The following is a 25,487-nucleotide window of genomic DNA, read 5'->3' as shown; positions in this document are numbered from 1 at the left end:
GATTGTCCAATGACTGGCAGAGTAGCAAAGGGAGAGAGAAGCATGTTGATTTGTGCCTCCAACACAGTGGTATTGCAATTAACTGACAGGAGACTGGAAGATACTGAATTAATATGTTAAATATTGTTTTACAACTCATGCCTAAATATCTTTGTAGTGCTTCACTTTAGAGTACAGGACAAATATAGACTATATATGGAGGAACAAAACCATAAAGACAGGGGTTAACTTGACTTCAGTTAACAAAACAAAAAAACTAGCCAACCTTTTCTGAGAGTCACAAGTACGAAAAGATTTCTCACAAGATCAGATAATTTGTGACCAGATCACAATTAGACTAAACTGTAGGACAGGGGAAGGCAACCTATGGCACGGGTGCCGAAGTCGGCACGCAAGCTGATTTTCAGTGGCACTCACACTGCCCTGGTCCTGGCCACCAGTCCGGGGGGGACTCTGCATTTTAATTTAATTTTAAATGAAGCTTCTTAAACATTTTAAAAGCCTTATTTACTTTACATACAATAGTTTAGTTATATATATTATAGACTTGGAGAAAGAGACCTTCTAAAAACGTTAAAATGTATTACCGGCATGCGAAACCTTAAATTAGAGTGAATAAATGAAGACTTGGCACACCACTTCTGAAAGGTTGCCGACCCCTGCTGTAGGATAATTCAATATTCTGACCTGCTAGAGGGCTAATATTCAAAGTAAGGACCAAATCCTGACCCTTAAACAAAGTTCAAGTAAGCAAGCTTTGCATGGAGGACCTCCACAGGGATTAAGAATGAAATCCTCCCACAGCCACCAAGCTCCAGAGCTGCTACAGCAGTTTAAGGGCTGCTATCATAGCTGTAGTCCCATTTTGGCCTGTGTTTGCTTAGAGTGAATCCACAGGCCAGGCTCCTGCCATTCTTGCATGTCATCTCCCAATAATGGTGACTCAGAGATGCTAGAGAGCCACAATTCCCAACACACAAGAGGACCAGGGTCAACACTTGAACAGCTTTTCCATGACCAAAAAATTCTCCATCCACTTAGTACAGCAGAAACACACAAGTGACAATGCCTGAGGCTATCCACAGAGTACAGAATTTGTCCTCATACATGTACACCCAAAGTTAAGTAACTTAAGTAAATAAACCCAAGTCTAATGCCCTGCAAAAAATAAAAAAGCAGCTCCTAAATAAACTGAAACCGTCCCCTGCAGAAACAGGAGAAAGACATCAATAATAAATTTAATACAACCACTATCTGTGGTGGCTATTGTGCTACATGATTTCAAGTATTTGCCTTAACTAAGCTGAAATAGCAAATTAATGTACTTGAATTATACTCAAAATTGCTGATCTGCTTCCTGCATGGCACTATGAAAAGTTGTGTCTGATATTGCAGCGTGGTTTCAACTACTTTGATTAATGAGCTAGATTTCTTCCTGGGTAACTGGTAGTAACAGACTGAAGTTTAGTTACAAGACATACTTTTGCAAATTTTAACTTAAGCTGCATGAGTCAATTTGGGTATTTACAACATAACACAAGGCCCACTGAAGTTAAGGGAAAGACTCACCCTGAATTCAGTGGGCTCTTGTTCAAGTCCTTAATGTGGCAAAACAGCCTTATGAAATACATTCTTAGAATGTAATCAGAGCATATGCTCTCCTTAGGGTGTTTTTCATCTGTAGACCAGTAATCTCAACTGGAAAGTAATGAATGCTTTGTGATGAATCATATGAACACAGAAGTCTTTTACACCAAAAAAAGATTTTTTTTTAAGTCTCAGAGAAATGCTGACTGTGGGTGAGGATGATCAGTCATTTTCTTGGCTCATGGCTTGTCTTCACTACAAAAAGTTAACTCAAGTTAGAACTTGTGTGCCATGCTCAGAGTCCATCCACATACACAAACCCCTGAGAATGGATGTGCTTTTAACTGAAGTTGGGTGGCCCACAAAGGGGTATATGCTATTGCTTGAGCTAGCATGACTTGTCAGCTGCTCACACAATCACTCTGGCCTCGTCCACACAAAATTTTGCCAACACAGCCAATATCAATGGGGCGGGGGGAATTGAGAGGAGATCACCCTCCTCAGCAGACATAGCCATGCTGGCAACTATGAAGACGACTAGTTCTGTCTGCATAGCTAATGTCATTCAGGGAGGTGGTGTAGCTAAGACGGCAGAAGGAGTTCTGCCAGCTTCCAATGTGGGGATCTGCCATCATAGCAATACTAGCCAAAGCCTTATAGGGTAGGCAAGATCCTGTGTGCTGCTTGAGGAGTATTTTGTGGCTGTTTTCACCTGTGATAGTCTAACTCTAAAGGAGTTAATGCAAGTGTAAACAACTCAGGTTAACTCAGCAGTGAAGAGACATAGCTTAAGACTCTTCAAGGGTATGAAAGTCTAAAATATGATATTCTGCAAGACTGCTAACAGATGAAGGCTTGAATTATCAGCAACACAGAGGAGGCTTATCACTTTTGTATCAATTCTGAATAAAACCTAAACATAGAGCTTGTCTACACAATGCATTAGTTTCCACTAAAAGTACCCTACTGTGCACCAGCCAGATCCACATGGGACAGTTAGTGCATAACACATTAGTGAGCACTATAATTTACACCTCTCTAGTGCAGAGTAATGCACCATGCAGACAAGCCCAAAACTGTCAAGCTGAACAGAATAGTTAATAGTATCCTCTTGGTACTAAGTGATACTATATACCCAAACAATGACTGATATACACCTCTACCCAGATACAACGCGACCTGATAGAATGTGGGTTCGCATACAACACGTTAAAGCTCTGACATGCTTCTCTGAGCAGCGTGTTAAGGGTGTCGGGCCAGGCCAGGGCTGAGAGGTTTGATAAGGGACAGAGGGTCTCGGGGAAGGTCAGGGGCTCCCCCCCCCCCTCCCCAGGGTCTGGGGGGCAGGAGCTGTGGGAGGGCACTTTTGGGGGCCCCGCAGTCCCAGAGTGGCCCGGGGGATTAGTAGGGGGCCAGGAGCAGCCCGCTCTGCTTCCCTCGCCCCTGCCCCAGCCGTGTTGCTCGGGGAAGGGGGCTTGGGGGAAGGGATCCCCCCCCCCCCACTCACCAGCAGTGGCAGAAGCGGAGCAGCCCGGCCCCAGTCCGTTCCCCTCCGCCAGCTCCCAGCCACAGCGCTCCGCTTCCCACCACAGGTGAGTGCAGGGGGACATCCTTTCCCCAACCTCTCTGCACTCACCGATGGCAGGAAGAGGAGTGCCATGGCTGGGAGCTGGCAAGGTGGAGTGGACTGGGCCGGGCTGCTCCGCTTCCTGCTGCTGCCGCCGGTGAGTGCCCGTCAGGGGACAGGAAGGGCTGGATAGGGGTCGGAGTAGTCAGGGAACAAGGAAGGGGGGGAAGCAAGATTGATATAACGCAGTCTCACCTATAACGCGGGGAGACAAAAAAATCTCACGAGGACCACGTTATATTGGGGTAGAGGTGTACTGATAAACTGCCTTTATAAATCGGTCCTAAGTTTCTCAAATCCCTTAAATTTCTTTTGTCAAGTGAAGAATTTGCTTGTAATTATTTCATTCACAAAACATAGCGGTTTCTTGTTTAGAGCTAATGATCTTCAATTTTCAGACTCTTTATGGAGTTCACTGGGATTGTCCTTTTTTTTTTTTTTTTTAAAGCATGTTTTCATTTTTTTGGGGAGGAAGATACTTAAAATACCACACACTAAGTGTCCACCCGTCTCCTCTATATCTATATATAAAAAAGAAAAAACTGTCACAGCATTCAAAGTTTCAAATTGTGACTTCAGTACATATATTTTATTTTCAGCTTCCAGGACCTCAGAATAGACAGTTTACTTGATATAAATGTTGGATTAGCTAATCTTTCGAAATTATACCCAATTATCTGTTAAAGAGGGGGAAAAAAATGCCTACTCACTTCAAAACAGCTCACTTCAAGATCCTCAAATTTTCCTGTAATTGATGTTCCAGCACAGTTTATAAGCATGTCAACTGGACCCAACTTCTCTTGAGCCTATACAAAAGTTAGTATGCATACTGGTAACAGTGAAAATATTTTTCGTACATTGCAGAAACTTAAATGTTCAAAATCATGAAAAGAAAATATATTTACTATAAATATGTAGCATACAAGGAAAAAATTCCAAAAAATAGAAAATTAATTATTTTCTTACTTGTTTAAGGACGTTCTCCACATGTCCATAGTCTTTAGACACATCAACAGATATACAAAGCACAACCTAATGAAGGAAAAAGGAATGAAAGGTTCAATGATGGAACAAACAGAATAGAGTCCTATCTCTTTAAAATGCCATAAGAGTCAAATGTTTTTCTGCAAATCAAAATATGGCTTTGGAGAAGTCAATAAGAAGTTACTGAAGTGCAGGGTATTAACATTTCAATTTTACTTACAAACAACACTATAGGTCTAATCATTTAGGCTGAGAAAATTCACTTATAAGTTAACCAGTTAAGAGAGAGCAATCAAGTTTAATAGTTTAAAACCCTGTAATTCAATTGTAGCATTTGTCAATATTGATGGTCAGATATCAATATGGCTCACTGATATTAAAAACTGCAGGCAAACTTAACAAGTAGTTTTTGCAAGTCACAAAAGTGCTTGGCTTGTTCTGTGGAGCTCTTTGGAAATTCAGGATTAACACCTATTTTAAAAATGCAATATAAAGCAAAAGAGTAAAACAGCATTGTTTTACTTAATTCCATGCTAATGATGCAATCTCTGAATGCTAGAAACTATGCTTTTCTTTTCCACAGGTTGTTTTATCAACAGGATATTAAGCTTGTAGAACAAGTTTTTTGTTTTTTGTTTTAAACTGTATGGTGACATACATGTCTTAATTGGGGCAGTTGCCAGGAACAGATTCCATGGAAAGCATTTCAATGAGTAATTCGTTAATCATACACAGTTGTGGCAAATATTTATGATGTGACAATGTCTCATGTGGCCTCCTTGAGGGCACTTCTCTCAGGCCTCTAGCTATCGCCTTTCTTGGGAAGGGAACCTGTTTCTCTCCCTGCAGATTAGGGATTTAGGTGCAATTTCCTCCTGCAGCTCACTTTGATCACCTTTGCAAGTCTGAGTTTACTTCAGCACCTGTCATCCTGTTTTCTGTAGGGGCAACAACAGGTTTAACCAATAACCAACCAACCTTCATAAAGCAAAGTATTTATTTAGAAGGAAAGTGTTACAGAGAAAACATATCTTGAAAGACGACAAACAGCTTATATGCATGCCTGTCTTACCAGGCATCACCATCTTACATATGGAGACCCTGGTAGATTTCAAAGCCCTTCAAAACCCTTTCTGGAGCATCTGTCCCTCTGGGTCAGTGTCATTTCAGTGTCTGTGACCCTTCTTCTATAGCTATGTATAAACTACAAGCTAGAAGTGTGATTTTCCTCCTCATGCACACATGCATACCAGCTTGATGATACATAGCAGCGTGGTTGTGATAGCACAGATAGTGGCCGAGTACAAACCAGCCTTGAACCAGGCTCGGCCATGCCTCTACTGCTGCTACCTGTGCTACCACGACTACACTTATTTCTACTCATATTAGCTCAATCAGAGCTAGTGCAAGTACATATAAACAACCAGGGAAATCACTAGCTTGTAGCGTAAATGTAGCCTACATCAAGTTGGTCACTTTACATAAGTTCTTAGTTCTTTGTTTGCTGGACCTCTTGAACCTGGTCAAAACTAGTATATACACAACTTCCACCAGGGAGTGATACCTCTGAAGATTTATTTACTTGGGTAGCAATTCACCACCCCTCCCCCCACAATATTTGTAAGTTCCTGATTGTTTATTCACATTTTTGGTGACTCTATTCCTCACTACCCCCAGCAAATGCATTAGTTGTCCTGTTCCAGGACATAAGTTTACCCCTGCCCAGTTTAGCAGGTAACATTACAAGGTCAGAGGAGAAACAACATCAAACCCATTTTTCATAAAAAACAACATAAATTTCTCAGTTCTCCATAGAAAGGTGTGTGAAACAGCAGTTGATAATGTAATTTTATATTTGTATAACCCTTGCTAGCACTTTTCTTTGGGGTCCATGAAGTCCACAACCCTAATCTGGGAGACTGAGAAATGTAAATAAGAATCATGGGTCAGGATTTTTTTTTGCAAAGAGCAGTAAATACATAAAATTGATAGAAACCAATTGCTATGGTTGAAAGTTAGTCAACCAGTAACTCAGGAAAATCGGTATTTCATGGTACCCCATTCCACCTTGTAGGCACTGGGTTGTTGAAGGTCTTCAATTTTGGGAGCAACTCTTGGTTGAAGGGCAGCAGTGCTGTTTAGGCTCCCAATTGTAGCACTAGAGCCACCAGAAATTTAATCTCAGCCTGCTTCTTACAGCAACGCTAGCTCCTTTGCTGAACTGCCAGTGACATTCTAGTTCAACAACTTGAGACCATTCTGCCTCTCACATTTTAAGGATGGGACTGCGAGTAGGGACTTCCGCATTCTAGTTCTGATGCTGGCCCCCTCTGTGGCTTTCATTGTCACCCAATGGTCTTTCTCAAACTCTCTCCAGGAGTTTTTAAAACGGTTTTCAACAAGTTAACATCATGGCTGGCTCTAGTTATGATGTATGCAGACACACAAAGTTAACATACCATAATTGTGGAAGCTAACCATGCGTCCAGTTGGCCAGCAGTATAGATTGCATATGCTTGTCTTCCTGTGGCCAGATTGCAATGTTTAATTTTTCTGTGCAAACAGAACCTGCTAATCATTCCTGTGTGTAAGGTTGGATTGTCTTTCCTCCCAGCATTCTGTGCAGCAGGACATCTGAGACACACTGCACCACAAGTTGCTGTTGGTACTATACACTTCCCGTCTGTGCATTCTATTTCCTAGTGAGGCAGTACACAATACATGCCCAGATAGCTCCAGAAAGCATTGCTACAGAGTTAGGTGGGATGATAGGTGTGCACACAAAAACAAGAGTGACAAACAGGTGCATTGTGGAAAAAAGGCACTGTTTCTTACAAATGAGTCAGATGAATGGATTACGTGGTTACAGAACACTTACAATTGTACTTTGTACCTTAGTTTCTGTATCTGTAAAATGGGGATAATACTTAACTATCTCAAAGACTTGGGTGATGAGCCAGTTTATGTTTGTAAAACACCAAATATGTGCTAAAATTGACTAGTTTGCATACAAAATGTGCCATACCCCGTAAGAAGCCCCCACACATATGTGGACAAGTGTCTCCTGAAAGATTTTTTTTGAAATTTTAGCAATTATTACACTTTAATTTTTAATTATTAATTTTAGCAATTACCCCCACACAAACAAGTCTCCACTTCTGCTGCAAGAGGCTCTTAGGAGGACATAAAGATACATACACAAGTACACTTTTTATATGAAGTGAGTTAACTATGTTTGAAATGCATCCCAAAAAGTTGTATTGCTAAACCCGGCCTTGTGGTGTGATCATGGTGGACAAAAACTGGTTATAATATTAGGGAGGATAAAAAGAGGTTGAATATTTATTTGCAGGCCCACCCAAAAATTAGTAAGAAAGGCTTTGGACTATTGTGCTCTACACCATCTTGCTTTCTTAAAGCTGCTAATTCAATTTTATGCTTTTTTTATACGAATTTAAGAAAAAAAGCAATTGTAAAAAGACAACGACTTGTAAATAGCTGAATGCAACTGCAGGACCAGTCAATCTGTACAACCTTAATTCAGCCCTCTTGCACATACGCATTATGATCAGGGCCAGATTTAGGGGCAGGCGACCCAGGCGACTGGCTGGAGTGCCGAGCTTGATGCTATTTGAGACATGAAAAAACAGAATGTTTGAAGTAAAACATTTCAGGTATTCCATATGTGGAGTCATTTTTCCACTAACCTCCTAGAATGTTTGGGACCTTTGTAGAATCTCATGGAATTGAAAACTACAAACCTCCAAGAATGCTGTCACCCATGCCCTTGTAGGTATATAAGGGGCAGGGGGTCGCCAGTCAGTCAGTGAGATACAAGAACGAACTGAAGTGAAGTGAGAGCCCGGCTGCAATATTGTGAACCTTGTTTTGTTGTGTAATTGTGAAAGTCTACTTGTATTTTAAGACTTGAAGAATGTAAGTAGTGACCAATAAAGGATACATTTAATCAGATGCCAGAGATATCTATCGAACCCCTATCTACATAACAATATAAAAGAAATACTGTTACTTCTTTTGCCATGCTTAACACGTCATGTTTGATGACTTTCTAAGACTGAGGAACAGACTTTTGCTCTCCCTAATACTGTCTGTTTTCCCCCATAGAAAATAAAAGTTGCCCCCAAAGAAGCCTTCAGGAGCGCAGTATAGGAAGCAAAAAAAGATGGTTACTCACCGTTGTAACTGTTGTTCTTCGAGATGTGTTGCTCATACCCATTCCAGTTAGGTGTGTGCGCGCCGTGTGCACGTTCGTCGGAAGATTTTTACCCTAGCAACACTCGGTGGGTCGGCTGGGCGCCCCCTGGAGTGGCGCCGCTATGGCGCAGGATATATACCCCTGCCAACCCATCCGCCCCTCAGTTCCTTCTTGCCGGCTACTCCGACAGTGGGGAAGGAGGGCGGGTCTGGAATGGATATGAGCAACACATCTCGAAGAACAACAGTTACAAAGGTGAGTAACCGTCTTTTCTTCTTCGAGTGATTGCTCATATGCATTCCAGTTAGGTGATTCCCAAGCCTTACGTAGGCGGTGGGGTCGGAGTTAGATGTTGCAGAATGCAAAACTGCTGAGCCAAAGGCTGCATCAGCTCTGGACTCTTGGACCAATGAGGCAAAGGTGTGGACCGAGGACCAGGTAGTTGCACGACACATCCCCTGAAAGGGTATGTGAGCCAGGAAGGTAGCAGAGAAGCCTGAGCCCTGGTGGAATGTGCAGTAAGGTGGCTCCATGGAACATGGGCCAAAACACAGGAGGTGCGGATGCACAACGTCATTGAAGATGAAATTCTCTAGGAGGAGACAGGTATGCCCTTCATCCGGTATGCCCGTACGACGAAGGTTTGGGGGTGTTACGAAAGGGCTTTGTCGGCTCGATATAGATTGCGGACGCCCTACGGACGTCTAGGGAGGGCAATTGTTGCTCTCCTTGCGATGAGTGTGGCTTCGGAAAGAAGACCGGAAGGAAGATATCCTGGTTGATATGAGAGGCCGACAACACCTTAGGGAGGAAGGTCAGACATGGTAACAACTGCCCTTGTCCTTGAGGAACACAGTATACCGTGGGTCCATTGTGAGAGCCTGAAGCTCGGAGACTCATCTGGCCGATGGAAAGGCTACAAGGAAAACTGTCTTCCAGGACAGGTATATCAACGAGCATGTTGTCAGTGGCTCGAATAGGGCAGTCATAAAACTGGTTAGAACCAGGTTGAAGACCCAGGTTTTGGCGGGGCCCAACTGGGGGGCGTATAAACGCTCCAAGCCCTTGAGGAACCTAGAAACCACAAGGTGTAAGAATACGGAGCGGCCACTCTCCGCTGGGTGGAAGGTAGAGATGGCTGCCAAGTGTACCCTTAATGATGATCGCGCCAGGCACTGCTGTTTGAGAGACCAGAGGTAGTCCAAGATGGAATGGATCGGGACCTCGGCGGGAGAAACATTGTGTGTTTCGAAGCAGCAGGAGAAACGCTTCCACCTGGCCAGATACGTTAACCGAGTGGAAGATTTCCTACCACCCAGGAGAATCCTGTAGAACCGAGGCAGAACAACGTAACTCGGATCGGTTTAGCCACGCAGCAGCCATGCTGTGAGGTGCAGGGCTTACAAGTCCGGGTGGTGAAGCTTGCCGTGATCCCGCGTCATGGGGTCTGGGCAAAGAGGCAGGGAAATAGGGTTGGCTACCGACAGGTGTAGCAACGTGGTGTACCAGTGCTGCCTGGGTTACGCTGGAGCGATCATGATCAGGTGCGCTCTGTCCCTGCGGAGTTTTAGCAGGACCCTGTGAACCAGCGGGAACAGTGGAAAAGCATACAGCAGATGGCTCATCCACGGCATCAGAAAAAACCTCCAAGACCGAGCCTGGGGAGAGGCCTTGGAATGAGGAGAACTTCTCACTCTTTTCGTTCTCGCGAGAGCGAAGAGGGCTATGCGGGGAAAGTCCCACTTCCGGAAAACAGAATGGATAATGTGCGGAGGAAACGACCACTTATGAGACAGGAAGGATCTGCTGAGGCGATCCGCCAGCTGAAACGCCTGGTATACAAGGCAGACTGCTCTCAGCTCTCGGACATTGATGTGTAAGGCCAGCTCCTGAGCGGACCGAAGGCCGTGAGTGCGAAACTGACCCAGGTGAGCACCCAGCCGAGAGATGGGGTGTCTGTCATGAGGGACCCCGAGGGGTGAATGGAACAGCATCCCTGGATACACCAGGGAGGGCGCTGACTCCCGGTCGAGGGAGCCTAGGATGCTCGGGGGGAACTAGACGACCATGAGTATGCTATCTCTGCCCGGGTGGTACACCAAGGTGAGCCACGATTGAAGTGGATGGAGGCGAAGCCTGGCATGTTTGGTTACAAATGTGCAGACAGCCATGTGACTCAGGAAACCTAGGCAAGTGCGAACCAAAGTTGTCGGGAAGGTCCGTAGACCTTGTACAATTGTTACCATCGCCTGAAACCGAGGCTGAGGTAAGCAGGCTCTGGCGAGACTGGAGTCCAGGATGGCCCCAATGAATTCTTTTTCCTGTGTGGGAATTAGAGTGGATTTTTCTATTGATCATCAGGCCGAGACACAGGAATAGGTCCGTGTCGATGCCCACATGACTGGTAACTTGGGCCCGGTGGTCCCTCGAATGAGCCAATCGTCTAGATACGGAGAACGTGTATCCGACGGTGGCGAAGAGAGGCGGCGACTACAGCCATGCACTTTGAATACACTTGGGCTGTATAGAGGCCAACCGGGAGGGCCGTATACTGGAAATGACGACGGTAGGCCCCAAACCGGGGGTACCTTCTGTGTGGAGGAGAAATGGCGACGTGAAAATACGCGCCCTTCATATCGAGGGCGGCATACCAGTCTCCGGGATCCAAGGATGGGATGATGGTCCCCATGGGTACCATGCGGAACTTAGCTGTATCGTGAACTTGTTGAGTTCCCGCAGGTCTAGGATAGGTCTGAGACCTCCCTTCACCTAGGGGATTAGGAATTAGTGGGAGTAGAACCCTTTGCCCCTTTCGCCCTTAGGTACCTCCTGTATAGCTCCGATGAAGAGGAGCATTCGCACCTCTTGCAAGAGGAATCGCTCGTGAGAGGGGTCCCTAAGAGTGACGAGGATGGATAGGCTTTTGCCCCATTGGTGGTTAGAAGGACCCTAATTTCGGCTCCTTTGGGGTCCTGATTGACGCCTACGACCGCGTAAGCCACGCGCGCTGGCAAAGTCCTGTCTTTGTCTAGGCGCAGGGTAAGAGCGGTGAGGCTGGGGACGGAGAGGTCGGCGCTGAAGCACCGGCGTGTCCATGCCGAGAGAGAGCGCAGAGTGACCCTGCTGCCCTTTAGGCTTTGCAGCTTAGGGCCAGTTTCGGGGGGGGCGCCCCCCCCCCCCCCCCACCCAACAGGCCTTTGCCATTGAAGGGCAAGTCCTGTATAGTGTGCAGCAGCTGCGAGGGAAGGCTCGATAACTGGAGCCATGAAATGCGCCTCGTGGCAACACCCGAGGCCAGAGTTGTGGCAGCGGAGTCAGCTGCATCCAACGAGGCCTGGAGGGAAGCTCTCGCCAGCTTCTTCCTTTGCTCCAGGAGGGCATCGAACTCTTGACGGGAGTTCTGAAGAACCGACTCTGTAAATTTGCTCACCGCCACCCATAGTAGCGGCTAGGCAGGGCTTGCTAGTTTGCTACACGAAGTTGCAGGGCCCCCGCTGAGTACGTCTTACGGCCCAGTAAGACCATTCGCCTAGCCTCCTTGGATTTAGGGGTGGTGCCTGCTGGCCATGGCGTTCCGTCCCATTGAGGGACTGGACGACAAGGGAGCGGGGGGGGGGGATGTACATATAGGTACTCGTACCCCCTGGAGGATACCATGTACTTGCGTTTCGATCAGAGGAGGGCCCGAGGAGTATGTTCCTGCTCCCGCCTCATCTGGGGAGGAGGAAGAAGAAAAGCCAGGGACAAGCGGGTCCTGTGTGGGCTCGCGCTCCTGGACGACCTCCTGATCCGGTGGGATCTGGGAGCCCGGTGGCTGAACTGGGGCTTGCTCTGCACCGGTCGAAGGGGACGGCTAATTGTCGCCTCTGGCACCCAGAGCTCCGACGGAACGGAGCGAGATGGGATCACCGGTACGCCTCTGGCGTGGTAGTACGCCCAAGGTGACTAGAATGACCACTGATAGGTCTCCTGGAAGACTCTGGAGGGCACATCGGAAAACAGAGTATTGCGCATATGAAGTGTCCGCACGGGACGACACTGATACGTGACTGGATGGCCCTGGAGGAGCTGAAAAGCCCTTGGTAGAGTCTCCCTCTCTAACTGACGTCGCTCGACGCGGCACCGGGGATCGGTACCGGGAGACATACCGGTACCGAGAACAGGACCTGCCACCGGAGCGGTGCCGGGCGGTCGACCGAGATCGCGAGGCTCGATGTACGGGAGTGGCTACGGGAGTCCCGGTGCCTGGAGCTGGATCGGTGCTGAGTGCACCGGGCCGGCGAACAGGACGCTGACCAGTGCTGCGAGTCCTACTGGTACCGAAATAGAGAACGGTGCCGAGACTGTGAGTGGCGTCGGGACCTCGATCGGGGACGGGACCGAGAACGTCTGCGGGACCGCGATCATGAACGGTGCCGCACTGCGGTGCCGACGGAGGGTGGTCTGATCAAGGCAGGCTTGCCGATCGACTATGTAACCCGCACCGGCGGTGCCGGGGGTTGAGGCAGCGCAGACGCTGTCATTGCAATCAGCTCCCTCGCCGTGGAAACTGTCTCCGGCATGGAGGGAATAGTGAGCTCGACCACAGCTCGCGCCGGGGAGCTTTCAGGCACCGGACTCGACAGCTCTTGCGTGGCCGGGGTTGATGGTGCCGGTATTGTCGGTGCCACGGCAGGTATCGGAGCCGGGCGGTCCGACTTAGTATAGCGCTCAGGCTGCGGAGCAGGGCTCTGACGCAGCTTAATAGTGAGCTCGACCACGGCTCGTACCGGGGAGCTTTCCGGCACCGGACTCGACGGCTCCTGCGTGGCCGGAGGCGATGGTGCCGATACTGTCGGTTCCACGGCAGATATCCGTGCCGGGCGGTCCGACTTAGTATAGCGCTTGGGCTGCGGAGCAGACGGCTCGGATGCAGCAGGAGTCCTGTGCCTCTGCATCCTCCAGGAGAGGTATCCGTGCCGAGTGGACGTCGGTGCCGGCGATGGCCTGTGCCGGGAGGCCTTGGTGGTACCGGCGATCCGGTGCCGAGGGAGCGCTTCTTGAAGACTTACCAGCGCTCGGTGCTGAGAGCAGAGGCGTAAGAGCTGCCTCCCTCAGGAGCTACTTGAGATGAAAGTCTCGCTCCCCTATTGTTCTCGGCTTAAAGGCCTTACAAATGCGGCACTTATCTGTCAGGTGAGACTCCTCGAGGCACTTAGGAGAGGATCTCTTGTCGGCATCGGCTTATGGCCGGCCGAGCATAGTTTGAAATCCTGTGAACCGGGCATAGTACCCGGCACTGGGTGCGGGGAAGGGAATAAGCCCCAAACCCCTGTGACTATATACACAAACTATACTACAAACTAATAAAGTGAACTATCTATACAAGAATTAACGAGAGAAACTACGAGTAGCTAGGGAAGTGGAGGTCAGCTAAGCCGCGCTCCACTGTTCCAACGACTGACACGGGCGGTAAGAAGGAACTGAGGGGCGGATGGGTCGGCAGGGGTATATATCCTGCGCCATAGCAGCGCCACTCCAGGGGGCGCCCAGCCGACCCACTGAGTGTTGCTAGGGTAAAAATCTTCCGACGAATGTGCACGCGGCGCGCACACACCTAACTGGAATGCATATGAGCAATCACTCAAAGAAGAAGCTCAATTACAATCTAGTGTGCAGCAAGAGACAAATTTGATGGGAAAATATCTGAAACAGAACAACATAGATGGGGTTTTAGGCAGTAGTGATTGTCTCAATGCAGAAGAAATTGAGGCATGAAGAGAAAATGATGAAGTCCCATTATTAAGGAATTAGCAGATTTACCTGAAGATAAGGAATGAAAATGTGAGGCAACTGATGGAGAATCATCCAGTTTTCCTGGTGGTGTAAAGGAGAGTGAAAAAGAAGAAGAATGTGGCTCACATGAAAAGGAGAGTAATGACAAAGAAAAATCTGGTTTACATGAAAAGGAGAGAAATGATAAAGAAGAATCAGACTTACATGACGACAGAAACAGCAGAGAGAAAAACTGCACACCACAAATGGATACATCAGATCCTGCTTTATGACCAGCGATTCTAAACTCTGCCGATATTGATCGCACAATTTGGAACGGGCCAGGCAAAATATGATGTTAGCAATATCAACAGCAGTAGAGAAATCTGAACCTTGTATTTGCATCTAGACAGGTAAAATGCCTTTCAAGTTAAAATGTATCAAATAATAATTTTCAAACTTCAATATTTCAGGACACAAGCATTATTTTTAATATAAGCGAGACTAGTGAAACCACGTAGTGGGATTAGGAGGGGGAGCTCCCCCCCTTTCTTTTTTACTGTTATGTAGCACAGCCGCTTGGTATTCAGTACACACTGGAGGCAATGATCTTACCTGTTTATCGTTAACAGAGTATTTTTCAATTTCTTTCTTTGTCTGCAGCAGCTTGCTCTAAAATGAATATAAAGCACGATTAAGGCACTGCAATCATGAGAATTCTTTTCTGGTATTTCACTGAAGCTAAAAACATTTCAGCACACTAACGACTGGTATTTTAATTTTGTAAAAACAGCCTTGCATTTGGTAAATGTATGAGATCTTGCCTAAGGCTCAAAATTGCTATTTTCATTAATCTTTAAAAAAACATAAGCTGCAGTTTTGAAACACTTTCCTTTCCCCTATTCCTGAGGTTAACATCAGAAAAAAACCTCTACAATGATAATGTTAAGACTGAGACTGAACACTTCAGTTATTTATTTAATTTAGGGCTGTCAATTAATCACAGTTAACTCAGGCGATTAACTAAAAAAAATTAATCGTGATTAATTGCAGTTTTAAATCGCACTGTTAGACTGTTAAACCAACTGAAATTTATTAAATATTTTTGAATGTTTTTCTGTAGTTTTCCAATATATTGATTTCAACAACACAATACAAAGTGTACATTGCTCACTTTTATATTTTTATTAATCATTTTTACAGTGCAAATATTTGTAACAAAAGAGATATTTTTCAATTCACCTCATACAAGTACTTTAGTGCAATCGCTTTATCATAAAAGTGCAACTTACAAATGTGTTTTTTTGTTACATAACTGCACTCAAAAACAAAACAATACAAGTCTACTTAGCCCTACTTCTTGTTCAGCCAATCGCCAAGACAAACAAGTTTGTTTACATTTACGGGGGATAATACTGCCCACATCTTATTTACGTCACCAGAAAGTGAGAACAGGCATTCGTATGGCACTTTTGTGCTGGCATTGCAATGTATTTACGTGCCAGATATGCTAAACATTCGTATGTCCATTCGTGCTTCGACCACCATTCCAGAGGACATGTTTCTATGCTGATGACGCTCGTTAAAAGAATAATGCGTCAATTAAATTTTTGACTGAACTCTTTGGGGGAGAACTGTACATCTCCAGTTCTGTTTTACCCACATTCTGCCATATATTTCACGTTATAGTAGTCTCGGATGATGACTCAGCATATGTTGTTCATTTTAAGACCACTTTCGCTGAAGATCTGACAAAAACGCAAAGAAGATACCAATGTGAGATTTTTAAAGAGAGCTACAGCACTCGACACAAGGTTTAATAATCTGAAGTGCCTTCCCAAATCTGAGAGGGATGAGGTGTGGAGCATGCTTTCAGAAGTCTTAAAAGAGCAACACTCTTATGCAGAAACTACAGAACCGGAATCACCAAAAAAGAAAATCAACCTTCTGTTGGTGGCATATGACTCAGATGATGAAAATCAACATGCTTCATTCTACACTGCTTCGGATTATCATCGAGCAGAACCCATCGTCAACATGGACACGTGTCCTCTGGAATGGTGGTTGAAGCATGAAGGGACTTATGAATATTTAGCACATCTGGCATGTAAATATCTTGCAACACCAGCTAAAACAATGCCATGTAAGTGCCTGTTCTCGCTTTCAGGTGACACTGTGAACAAGAAGAGGGCAACATTATCTCCCATAAATGTAAACAAACTTGTTTGTCTTAGTGATTGGCTGAACAAGATGTAGGGCTAAGTAGACTTGTAGGCTGTAAAGTTTTATATGGTTTTATTTTTGAATTCGGTTATGTTCTTGTACATAATTCTACATTTGCAAGTTCAACTTTCATGACAAAGATTGTACTACAGTACTTAGTATTTTTCAATTCACCTATTTCTTGTTTTTTACAGTACAAATATTTGTAATAAAAATAAATATAAAGTAACCATTGTACACTTTGTATTGTGTTGCAATTGAAATCATTTGAAAATATATAAAACATCCAAAAGTATTTAAATAAATGGTATTCTATTATTGTTTAATTGTGCGATTAATCTGTTTAATTGCCTGACAGCCCTAATTTAATTACATGAAGGGATTAGGAATTTGTATGTTATTGCTTTACAGGTTACTGTTTGTTTATATGATTGTTTAAATCATACTGAAGAACACATGGAATAACCGCATAACAAACCAACCATTTATTCCAAAACTCGGAACAGATAAGGGAAATTTTGAAATTTCACTTTTTGGGGCGGGGTGTGTGTGTGGCAGTATGAAGGTAATTTTAAATTTATCAGACTGGTCAAGATTATGCAAAAGACATTTTCTGCTATGTAAGTTACCAAACATCATAACTAGAGGTAACTGAAAAAATGCCAGTTATTTTTATGTTTAATTTCAAAGTATGCTATATGTTTCCTGATTTCCCCAGCCCTTATTTACTGACAAAAATCTGAAACCTGGAAAGTTTTTCAGTTCAGTTTTTCCACTGAAAAAGTTAGATGTTTTCTGAAAAAGTTTTACTTTTGGTTAAAACCTTTTTTTTTTGGATAAAAAAAATGAGCTCAAATAGCAAGAGATAAATCAATTCAAGGGAAAGATTTAATTAATTCAGGCTTAAATTGTTTTTTTTTATTTTAAATTATTAGAGGCCTGACAGAAAGTGTTCTCTGAATTCTAAGTATTCATTTGTCAAATCCACCACTTGTTGACAAGAATTTAAAAGGCAACAGCATAGGACAGACAAAACTGCATTATAGGATACAGTATAGTAGTATGATTCACTGCTATATTATATGATGCTCTGAAGGTCCTATCTTTTAGACTAATACAAACCGAGTCTGTAGAACCAGGGGTAGGCAACCTATGGCACGGGTGCTGAAGGCGGCACACTAGCTGGTTTTCAGTGGCACTCACACTGTCCGGGTCCTAGCCACTGGTCTGGGGGCTCTGCATTTTACTTTAATTTTAAATGAAACTTCTTAAACATTTTAAAAACCTTATTTACTTTACATACAACAATAGTTTAGTTGTATATTATAGACTTATAGGAAGAGACCTTCTAAAAACATTAAAATGTATTACTGGCACGTGAAACCTTAAATTAGAGTGAATAAAAGAAGATTCGGCACACCACTTCTGAAAGGTTGCCAACTCCTGCTGTAGACTGTTAGAGTGAGTACAATAAATGCTATTTCCCAGGCTGTACCCATACAATCACTGATGAGTAGGGTCCTACCAAATTCACAGTCCATTTTGTAAATTTCACAGCCATAGAATTTTAAATATCTTGAATTTCACGGTTTCAGATATTTAAATCTTAAAATTCACGGTGTTGTAACAAAACATCAGTATGCATTTGAAAACAGCAAAATATAAACATGTAAAGCCCCTAAGACTCAGTGTTTCTCACAGTGGGGGTCCCGACCCAAAAGGGAACAACAAGGCTATTGTAGGGAGTCACAGTTTTGCCACTCTTACTTCTGAGCTGCCTTCAGAGCTGAGTAGCTAGAGAGCAGTGGCTGCTGGATGGGTACCCAGCTCTGAAATCAGCAGTGCCACCAGCAACAGCACAGAAGTAAGGACAGCAATACCATGATCCCCTACAATAGCCTTGCAACCACCTTTTAGGTCAGGATCCCTGCTTTGAGAAACGCCGTCAACTCTTGTATACTTTTACCCAATAGCATAAGGTACTTTTAAAATATAGTGTAAACAGGGTGACCAGAAAGCAAATGTGAATAATCGGGACAGAGGGTGGGGGGGTAATAGGAGCCTATATAAGAAAAAGAGCCAAAAATCAGGACCATCCCTATAAAATCTGAACATCTGGTCACCCGAAGTGTAAAATTACATAACGGATCATATTTCATAGTCCGTAACCCACTTTTCATGGCCATGAATTTGGTAGGGCCTTACTAAGGAGAACAACCTAGGATAACAGAAATGTTGGACTGTGTTCCATAAGAAACAGAGACAGAAGAATCTTTTCCAGATGAAAGAAGAACTACCAGGGAGGAAAGTTACATGTTCTTGAAAGCAACAGTTATAGGAAACAGCCTATGTAAATATAAATTTTTCAGTCAATAACGTTTCTAAGACACATTCAGAATCTGTTTTAGTAACAAGCCAGTGACTCACTCACATTGCTTGGACAGAGAAAAAAAAACTCATGGGATTTTAGTTACTTCAATTAAAATATTCATCAGCAACACAGTATGAACAATTACTGCTAAACTATATTTTATAACACATCCCTATTTTAAACTAGACCTCTATTTTAAACACTTAAACACATTATTTAGTTAGTAAACATACACATAAAAAGTTACCTCATTTCTTGCAATCAGAGTTATAAATGCACCCTGCTTATAGCATTCAATAGCAACACATTTTCCAATTCCACTGGAACCTCCAGTTACCTAAAAAAAGATACATCATTTAGGTAATTTAATTATTACTTTGAACAGCAGCTTTACTAACAATCCATTATTTTAATCTCCCCAGCCCTACAAATCATAATTGCATTCTCAGAGTTCTTAATCATTCTCTGAAATATATCAAAGGTGACAATTAGCCTATCAACGATACATTGTAGAAAAGTGAGTATGCAAAAAAAACAAAAAACAAAAAAAAACCCACACCAACCAAAAAGAACACAAAACAAAAAACTAAAACAAACAGAGCTATCTTACATCAAGGAGTTTTTCCAAATTTTCTTTTTTAGTTCAGTATTAGTTGTATATACAATTTGATACTAATATGCAATGTCCTACTTCAACCATTAATCTGAACATACCTTTAGTCCCTACCCTAGACAGGGCCGCTCAGAGGATTCAGGGGGCCTGGGGCAGGGCTGGGTCTTCGGCGGTAATTCAGCGGCGGGTCCCTCTCGGAAGGAAGGACCCGTTGCCGAATTGCCGCCAAAGAATGAAGCAGCGGCGGTAGAGCAGTCTAAGTGCTGTTGATCGCAGCTTTGTTTGTTTGTTTGTTTTTTCCCCGCCGCTTGCAGCACTTATACTCACTGGGCAGTGCTCCGAGGCATCGGCAGCACTTCAGCGGCGGGTCCTTTACTCGCTCTGAGTCTTCCGCTGCATTGAAGGACCCGCTGCCAAAGACCCGGAGCGATGAAGGGCCCGCCGTGGAAGTACCGCCGAAAACCCGGAGCGGCTCGCGGGGCAAATTGCCCCATTTGCACCCCTCTCTGGGTGGCCCTGACCCTAGACCTCACTTCCATCTGGCCTGATTTCTGGCTTGTCTCTTATCTACTGCACAAGCATTTTATTGGTCAAACTCAGTTGTAACAGACTGAACTCTGTAAAACAACTGATACAAAGGTTTCGCTAAGGAGACAGGACAGTTCATAGCAAACTTTAAATCAGAATGAATGCTGGCTGGCCAGCCCTTTAATCTATTACTATTAACTAACTATTGGATCAAATCCAACGCTGTATATATGAAGTAGCAATAGAAATCAGTTGTGCAACAAAGAACATAGTTCAACTTCGCTCAGTGAAGATGTAATCTTGACAAAAAGCCAAAGTTCAAATTTATAGCCTACGATTCAAAATACCTTCTTTGCTGTTAATTTTATAATTTAGTTGAACTGCCTAATTGTTTGAGTATAGCCATTGGGTATTTCTCTTTTGTGTTTACTATTTCTAAAATTCAGTCTATTCAATGCAAATTGTAAAATATGTATGGCTGTTCTTATTGGTCAGATATATTGAAAATTAACATCAGGATCATTTGGGTATTTTGCACATTTTTTTTAAATTAGTGTTTTGCCCAAATTTTCCTCCCACTGTAAAACAAGAAAACCGATAAGCTGTAAAACTGAGTAAAATTCAGCTCTTCCCATGTCTATATTATTTAACTTTTCAATCCCGCAACTGGGAAATATAATTAACAAAAACTTGACATTTCGAAATAGCTAGAATCAGTTACTTTTCGTGGTTCTTTTGTTTTGCTTTAAAGGGACTATGGTAAATGTCTTTGGGATTGTTTTAACAATTAAAGCAGAAACCATTTCCCCATCACACTCCTCTTCAAAAAGACTTAAAATTAAGTATTATTAAAACTGGCTCTTATATCATTCTTTTCATCCAGAGATCTCAAAACACTTCAAAGAGAAAGAGATGGTATTCTCCATATTACAGATGGGGAGATTACATCCCTATTTTAAACAATTTAAGACATAATTTAGTTAGTAAACACAAATAAAAAGTTCTCATTTCTTGCATTCAATAGCAACATATTTTCCAAAACTGAGGCAGAGCTGAGTCAGCAAAAGCAGCAGAACTACTAGGTCTCCTGATCCCGAATCCAGTGCTCTCTCCACTAAACCATGCTGCCTCCGCACCTGTCTCTACCACTACATATAATTCCATGATTCTATAAAAAGGCTATCCTTAACTTGTGTTCCATCCTCAGAAGCAGGAGGGAATTAAGAGTAAGAATTCCTGGGTTCTGTTCCCAGCTCTGCCTCTTTTATAACACTTAAATTTGCACACAAAGATGGCCATGGCCAAAAAAGTGCTAATTATCTAGATGTAAGTCATACAACTAAATGTACTAGACATGATATTTGACAAGACTGGTGTTGTGGTGGCTTTATTTTGGGGAGGGAGTGGAGAAGGAAGGGGTGTGAAGCAATCTCTGTTACTTGGTTTGAAAAAAACTAAAAGAAAGAACCACTAGGCTAAATATTATTCAAAGTTTCATTAAGTCCTACAAGGTCCTTCCTGTAAGGTAATACCTGAGATATTTTGTGTGCGCCACCAGGAAAAAGAGAGCCTCTGAATATGCTCCAGAATAAAACAGTTTTATCTACTGAGAGATATTCTAAACAATAATTGTATTTATCATCAAATGGTGGTAATTTATTTAAGACATCTGAAAATGTCTAATTTGCAACAGTAGTCCTTACTTCTCTGTGAAATATGAAAACAGGAAACTCTGGTATGGATCTATTAATGCACAGTTTACATGACTGAAATTAAATTGCATTTAAGTGCTACAGGATTACCAGCATTCCCAAACAACTTTATACATTTAAAAGCTATGCTCAGTTCAGAACAGCCAAAGGTTTCTATATGAAAACATTAAACTAAAAATTTTCCTGAACACAGGTAGGTCTACAAATGTATCTGTGAAAATAATACTTTATGTGATGAAACACCGTGTAAAAAAAATATTACATGAACAGTTTTTAGAACCCATAAAAACCACAGTAGAGCAAATGTTCTCCTTCAATAATGAATTTTTAATTATGCAATTACATCTTATGAACTCTTTTTGTCATATAATTCCTGTAATAACAGAGTACATAAATTCTAATCCTCTCTGAATGGGGAATGGTAATATAAACAGGATCCCCAGAACCTCCTCCTCTTGGCACAATCACCTAAGGTTTTTTACCTAATGTACCACATAGTAGGTAAACACTGAAATCTAAACTTGTGAAATTTAAATGGCTATTATCAAAGTTAAAATGCCTAAAAATTGAGCTACCTTAGAAAGGTTTGCTGTAAATTTCAGTCAGTCATCCCAAACAGTAATGTTTTGAGAATGAGCGTGACTAAATTCATGTTGAAGAAAACTGTAAAATGGGATTGCTTAAAGTTTGTGGGGCTTTTTCTTTCTAAAAAGGCCTTGATTTTTCCCATTTAAGAATTCTGAGCCATCAGAGTAGTTTTTAGAAAAGGTAAATACGTTGACAGCAACAGATAGACCTAAGGATGTAGGTGCTGTATGTATGAGAAATAGCAATACAAAATGATAAGTGGCTTTATAAAATTCACAACACTAAGAGCACCCTGGTTGCCTGTTCAATGTTATATGCAGGTCAAACACCACAAGTACAGTAATAGGGCAAGATCCTCACCCTTGTTCTAGCCCCTTTACGCTATGTGAGAGTGACAGAGATGCATAAAGGGCCCTAAAACCCCTGATTGTACCTGGTGGAGAATTTTCCCTGGTACTAGCACTGTGGAAATAGCTGCAAAGTTTGCCTTTGGATGACCTTATTGTAAGCCCTAGCACACACGGGCTTTTCCAAGACAGAGGGTGGGTCTGGGCCACAGTGCTGAGAAGATTCCAGGTAACACTGTAGCCCACCATATTGGGGATGCTACTGTAACTTAGGCAGGTCTCCAGAGCTGTCTAGGTTATGCTGGTGGCCACTGAAGTTTGCAGAATAGCCCAGTTTGGGCGGATGCAAAGGTAGCTCCTAGGCCTGTGAGTTCTATTCTGTGCCTCTTACAGGTGCAACACAAATTAACCCCCAGTGCTGGTGGTCCACTTGTATTTAGAGGACTGACCTCAAGAAATGCAGAGCACCCACAACTTCCATAGAAATCTATGGAGTCATGGATGCCCTGGCAAATGTTGCTTTAAATGCATATGGGGAGCTTATAGTTTAATTACGTGTGGCTTTTTGTCCCTGCCTTAAAGGCCCATCTTTTTTCCTCATTCCCTATTTATCTGCACATACACTTTCACTATGCCCGCCTCACACCTTCTAAAAACCATGATACCAACAGGCAACCAATAAGTTTCTTATGGAGATGAGGAGTATTTTTAAATTTGAAAAAAGGACATGCCACCTGACCACTTTATTTGTATATTGTCCCCATTTTCCACCATGCTCTGAATTACCTTGAAGAAAGTAAGCCTTGGACTACCAATTCTTTTGTGTTTATAAAATCTGTACCACACTGCAGATGCTACTGGAAACAATAAATATGAAGTATCCAGTAAATCTAGGGTTATAAGTGTCATTAAAGACTAATACATTCAATCTGACAATATAGAATACTGAAGGTAGTGAATTCCCAGTGATTCAGATGCATGTCTTTTGCCAGCTGAGATATGCTCTGTCTCTCTCTCTAGGGAACCATTGCATATTTCTCATTGCTTAGACATCCCCAGTGCACACAATACCATCTTAAACATGTAGGGCACTGATAGTGGCTCCACAGTTAAGAACTACCTATAGGTAGGTGCTCAGCTACTACAGTGAGGACAAAAATATAAATCCCCTGGGTTTAGAAATGTGATGTCCCTTCCTCACCACTTAAGTTACATTATGTCTGAATGTTGGTGAACAGGGCAATCAGTTATCACCATCGCCACCATCTTGTTGTATCACAGGAGTGGTTTTTAAACGGATCCTCCAATCCCACTTAGTCCAGGGGCCGAGGCTGACACAAACTTCTTTTGCTAGGTCTTCTTGTGAGGGGAGGGGCCCAAGCAGGGGTCAAGGAAGCTCGCTGCTTTTAGAGCAAACAATACATATACATACACACACACATACCTCACGCTATATGCGCATGTGTGTGTGTACGTTATACACACAATCCACACACTATGTGCATATATATACACACACACACCCCACACATGCATATATAAATGCACATAGTGTGTGGATACACACACAATGTATCTATACGCACACCTATATACACCCCACCGCTTCCATACAATATGCATTTGGATATATACATACACACAACCTATTTACACACACCCCATACACTCCATCCATATACTATAGGTGTATATACAGACATGCATAGTATACACACACACCCCCCGCTGCACCCCCACTCTGTGTATAGATGTGTCTACACACAGACACAGGCGCACTACATCCCCACCTCACGTACCAATGCGTCCACACACACTCCCCTGTACGCACCCCACCCGCCGTGTACAGTGTGCACACAGCCATGTCCTCGCGGGGTCCCCATCTCGAGTCACCCGCAGCCCCCCCTCCCCCAACCGGGAAACCAGGGCAAGGCGGCACCTTCGCCCCGACACCAGCCTGGCCCCGGGGCCGCCCACCCGCAGGGCGTTGGGGCCGGAGGGGCGGGCGAAGAGGCGCCCCCACACTCACCACGACGTGGGCGCCGGGCAGCTTGAGGGGCTTGGGGCTGATGAGCGGCGACACCATGTAGAGCAGCAGCACGAAGGCCACGACGCAGGCGGCCGCCAGCAGCAGCAACATGGCTCGGAGCGGGCGGGCGGGGCCGCGCGGGCTGCTCCGGGGGCCGCGGCCGACAGCGCCAGGGGCCAGCTCGCTCCGCAGCGGCGGCCGCTCTGCGCCGCCCCGGTCCCGGCCCCGGCCCTAGAGTGCCGCCCTGTCACGGGGGGCGGGAAGGGGCGGGAAAGGGCGGACAGCGGCTCCGCTCCGTGATTGGCCCGCGGGATGGGTGAGCTGCGAGGGGATTGGCTAGCCGGGCGGGTCAGAGCGCGGTGGGACGAGACCCTGCCCGGGGATTGGCCAGCGTGGCGTAAGGCGCGCGCGGATAGGTGCCCCGTGGGTGCGAGGTTCAGGGAGGCCGTTCGTTAGAGGCAAGGGGGGAGGGGGCTTGCGCGAGCGCCCCCTGGGTGCGAGAGGGGAGTTTGCTCCTGGCCGGGCCTTGCCGATGCCCCGGCCCCGGCCCCGGCCCTGGGGGGTCAATCGTCGGGAACGCGCGCGCGGTGAACGGGACGCCGCTGCCGGGGCGCAGGGGGGGGGGTCAGGCCGGGCTCGCGCCCGCGCATTGCACGGGGCGGGAGCGCAGAGCGCCTAGCTGCCCCCCCCTTGCCCCTCCCTGGCAGGAAATTTGGGGACCTGATTTGCAGCGGTGCCGCTGAGCACCCGTAGCTGTCGCTGGATCTCGGCAGGTGCTGCCGCTCGCTTTTGAGCGGCTGTTGCGTGGCTAAGAAAGCGCATTGGGGGGGGGGGGGCTTCAGAGAGCTAGTAGGTCTGGCTACAGAGCGTGAGCAAATTGTTTGCAGGACCAGCAATTAAAAACACAA

The 25,487-nt window shown here is 44.6% G+C and overlaps 1 protein-coding gene across 1 annotated transcript in view; it reads right to left on the bottom strand.

Annotated features, from left to right (window-relative positions):
* Window positions 1-24,783, bottom strand: part of KDSR (3-ketodihydrosphingosine reductase) — a 44,794-nt gene extending 20,011 nt beyond the window's left edge. Inside the window, exons 1-5 of the mRNA XM_045004969.1 lie at window positions 24,580-24,783; window positions 19,010-19,099; window positions 14,784-14,840; window positions 4,181-4,246; window positions 3,925-4,020 (exon numbers count right to left, since the gene is read on the bottom strand). Coding sequence (XP_044860904.1) covers window positions 3,925-4,020; window positions 4,181-4,246; window positions 14,784-14,840; window positions 19,010-19,099; window positions 24,580-24,690 — 420 coding nt within the window. The 5' untranslated portion in view covers window positions 24,691-24,783. The remainder of the gene's footprint in view (window positions 1-3,924; window positions 4,021-4,180; window positions 4,247-14,783; window positions 14,841-19,009; window positions 19,100-24,579) is intronic.
* Between the last annotated feature and the right edge of the window lie 704 nt (window positions 24,784-25,487).

Source organism: Mauremys mutica, chromosome 2 (assembly GCF_020497125.1).
Source record: "Mauremys mutica isolate MM-2020 ecotype Southern chromosome 2, ASM2049712v1, whole genome shotgun sequence".
Classification (NCBI taxonomy): domain Eukaryota; kingdom Metazoa; phylum Chordata; order Testudines; family Geoemydidae; genus Mauremys; species Mauremys mutica.
This window is presented reverse-complemented; position numbering and strand designations above follow the sequence as displayed.